The sequence below is a fragment of the Pundamilia nyererei genome, unplaced genomic scaffold (assembly GCF_000239375.1).
Source record: "Pundamilia nyererei isolate P.nyererei 1_Seehausen unplaced genomic scaffold, PunNye1.0 scaffold00011, whole genome shotgun sequence".
Lineage (NCBI taxonomy): Eukaryota > Metazoa > Chordata > Actinopteri > Cichliformes > Cichlidae > Pundamilia > Pundamilia nyererei.
Window position 1 is genome coordinate 3,901,932 of NW_005187412.1, and position 3,187 is coordinate 3,905,118.

The window sequence follows — 3,187 nt, forward strand, 5'->3', positions numbered from 1 at the left end:
CCCCCCCCGCCCCACAGCAGCTAAACAGATGACATTTCAGCTCTTAATACAACTTATTGGCAGCAGTTTCATTAGTAATTCTCTCCTGTATTTAGGCCATGTAACTATCCTGATTTTGCTGTGGTGCTTACACTTTTGGAGCTCTTCATATTAACAAAGCTGAGTGTCTTTCTAGGTCATATTGCCCGTCCTGAGATGTAAACATATGAGATCATCCTCATTTTTTCCCCCCATCTTATTATTATCTCACGCTGCTGCCCCTTTCATCTCTTTGATTCTTTTTTGTCCCACTTTTCAGGCTTTTTTTTCCCTGTATTTTCACAGAGAAAGTGTAGATACGGCAGTCTTATAAAAGCAGTTGTTCATAGCTTTTTCCCCACCTTAAATAGCCAAAACAAAAGCTCTCACACCCCAGCCTTTTTTATCAATCAAAAGGATCCATTTTCAGTTTTAGTGAATTAAGGGTAATCGTGCTAGCATCTGAAAACTGTTATTTTAATACACTATTCCCGATGACCATAAATCGGATAAGTAGTTAGAAAATGAATGAAGTGATGATAAATAGGATGTAGTAGGATTCTCATTCTACCTGTGTAAGAAGTACAGAGTTACTTCACTTGCATTTTCAAGGACAAAAAGGATCTTGAGATAAGGAATTAATTTTTACAGGATTTTTCTCCTGATGCCCAACATTTAGATGCTATTATTAGATACCGCTGCAGTAATGTGATTACATTTAATAGGTTCAAATGGTGTACTTTTTCAGTGTTATAATTGCCCTTGGTGGGAGACAGATTGCAAAGTGTGGGTTGGTGTGACTTTTTCCAAGCCAAAGTTCATACAGTTTGAATTGATAGAAAGTAAGTAAGTAAAGTTTATTTATATAGCACATTTCACAGATAAAAATCACAAAGTGCTTTACAATAAGATCAGACATACAAGTTAAAATTAATTAAAAGCCCGTTTGTATAAAAATTGATAGAATCCTTCAAAACCTGACGGTCTTTTTATTGGGCAAATGTTAGTCTGCAAAATGACATAAAATATTCAGTTTATTTCATTTATTTATGTAACACTAAATCACAACAACAGTTGCCTCAAGGAACTTCCTTTTGTAAGGCGAAGACCCGACAATAATCCAGAGAAACCACAACAATCACACAACACCCAAGTACTTGGCCACAGTGGGAAGGAAAAACTCCCTTTTAGCAGGAAGAAACCTCCAGCTAAACCCGGCTATAAAATAAAATATAGGTGCAAATATTAATGCACACAGAAGACCAATGAGAATTTTTTTTGTGCTTTAATTATTTAACTCGCCAGGTGTCACTTGCACACAGTTTGTGGAGACAGCAGGTGATGTCAGGAAATGTGGAAATCCTTTTTTTAGTAACAGTTTTCTCTAAAACGTTACTGCACCTCACAGTTATGAACACTGGATTTTTTAACACAGACTTCTTACTGTATTTTAATACTTGTCAGCTCAGTTATAACATTTCATGCTGCTGTGCTTTATTAATAAAACCTGTCAAGTGCTCAGCAGTAAATTAAACTGAAGGACTGAATCCTGCTGTACCCTTGAGTCCTTGCTTTTTCTTTGTTTGTTTTTTTTGTTTCTTTGGAGGCTTCAGAAACAGGTTAAAAGTGCAAACAAACACCTAAAAACAGTTCTATTACTTGACGTTTACTTGAAGTTTGTGCAAACGGCTGCATCAGGCATTGCCCAGAAATCCCCATTACTGTCCGTGTAAGCTGGTTTGTGGTGACTGAGACGAATGGCTTTCAGTTTAGTGTTTTACAAGCTCAGCAAGCCAGTGGCCAGTTTTGGCCTGCAGATGGAGGCTAATGCTGTCTTGGAGAAGACGACTCTTGTGTTAAAAATCTCTCACTGAATGCTTTTGATGGCTTTTTCACTGATTATTGCCAGAATATGTGTTCCACTTCTGTAAAGGCCAAAAATCATCCCATTCTGCTTCGACAAAGTGTATTCTCTTCTCTCTGTGTTCATGGGCTTTCTTTGTGTTTGACAGGAGCTGTTGGGTTGCCGCTGCCTGGTGTGAAAGTTCGGATTGTTATGAATAACACAATTAATACAACCATTGTGGAAGGCACTCACAAAGAGACTCAGGTAATCCATAAGTTCAATATATATAGGTGTCATCAGGTAAAATCATGTGAAAACAAAGGTTTAGCATCAGACTCAATGCAATCCTGTTCCTGTTGCTAATGAAATGCACTTGAATAACTGATGACCAACAAGTGTGAGACCCCAAGGTCAGACTGTATGACGGATAAAGAAAAAGTACATCTCAGATTTTGCAGGCCTGACTTAGCATGTTAAATGTTAAAGTTCATGTCAGTAATATTAGGAAAAGACTGAACAAGTGTCATTTGCTTGGAAGGATTGCCAGGAGAAAGCCACTTTTCTTTAAAAAGAACATGGCGGCACAGCTTATGTTATATCCAAGCAAATCATAAGACTTCTGGGAAAATGTCCTTTGGATAAACAAAATCAGTGTAGATTTTTAATGATAGTATATAAAACGAACACAGTATATCAGCACTAACATCTCATACCAGCTGTTAAGCACGGTGATGTATTTATCCTGATTTCTTCCTTTCTTTCCATGTATATGCATCAGGTACGACCTGGTCTGGAGGGGAAAGAGGGGGAGCTTCTGGTTCGAGGGCCATCTGTTTTTAAAGAGTACTTTAACAAACCTCAGGAGACCAGAGAGTCTTTCACTGAGGATGGCTGGTTCAAGACAGGTACCAAACCCTCATCTTCCTCAGCAGTATGCATGCATAGCGAGTGCATTTCACTACCATTTATGGTTTGTACTGTCAGAGGGATTCACAGGAGATGAAAGATGTCATAAGATTTTTTCATCAGTGTTGCACACTGTACTTTCGGGGCACGATGACATGATTTTAAACACTTAAAAACCAGGAGTCCAATGCTGGAAGCACACACATAGTCACACATTCAGACAGTGTGTGTGTGTGTGCGCACATTTTGGGGAACTATGAGGGAGTGATAAATGGACTATGTGTGTTTTTGGTGCTGCAGGGCATTTTTCCTCCTAAGTGGTTGTGACTGCTCCAGGTCCTGAAGAAGAAGAACCAACTATTGCTGTGTGTGTGTGTGTGTGTGTGTGTGTGTGTGTGTGTGTGTGTGTGTGTGTGT

General features: G+C 38.8%; 1 protein-coding gene across 3 annotated transcripts in view; it reads left to right on the forward strand.

Moving 5' to 3' along the window:
- The window catches only part of acsf3 (acyl-CoA synthetase family member 3), a 34,582-nt gene that overhangs the window by 13,200 nt on the left and 18,195 nt on the right, over positions 1-3,187 (forward strand). For all 3 annotated transcript variants that reach the window (XM_005724239.1, XM_005724241.1, XM_005724240.1), the window contains exons 6-7: positions 2,031-2,128; positions 2,643-2,769. In XM_005724239.1, the coding sequence (XP_005724296.1) occupies positions 2,031-2,128; positions 2,643-2,769 (225 nt within the window). The remainder of the gene's footprint in view (positions 1-2,030; positions 2,129-2,642; positions 2,770-3,187) is intronic.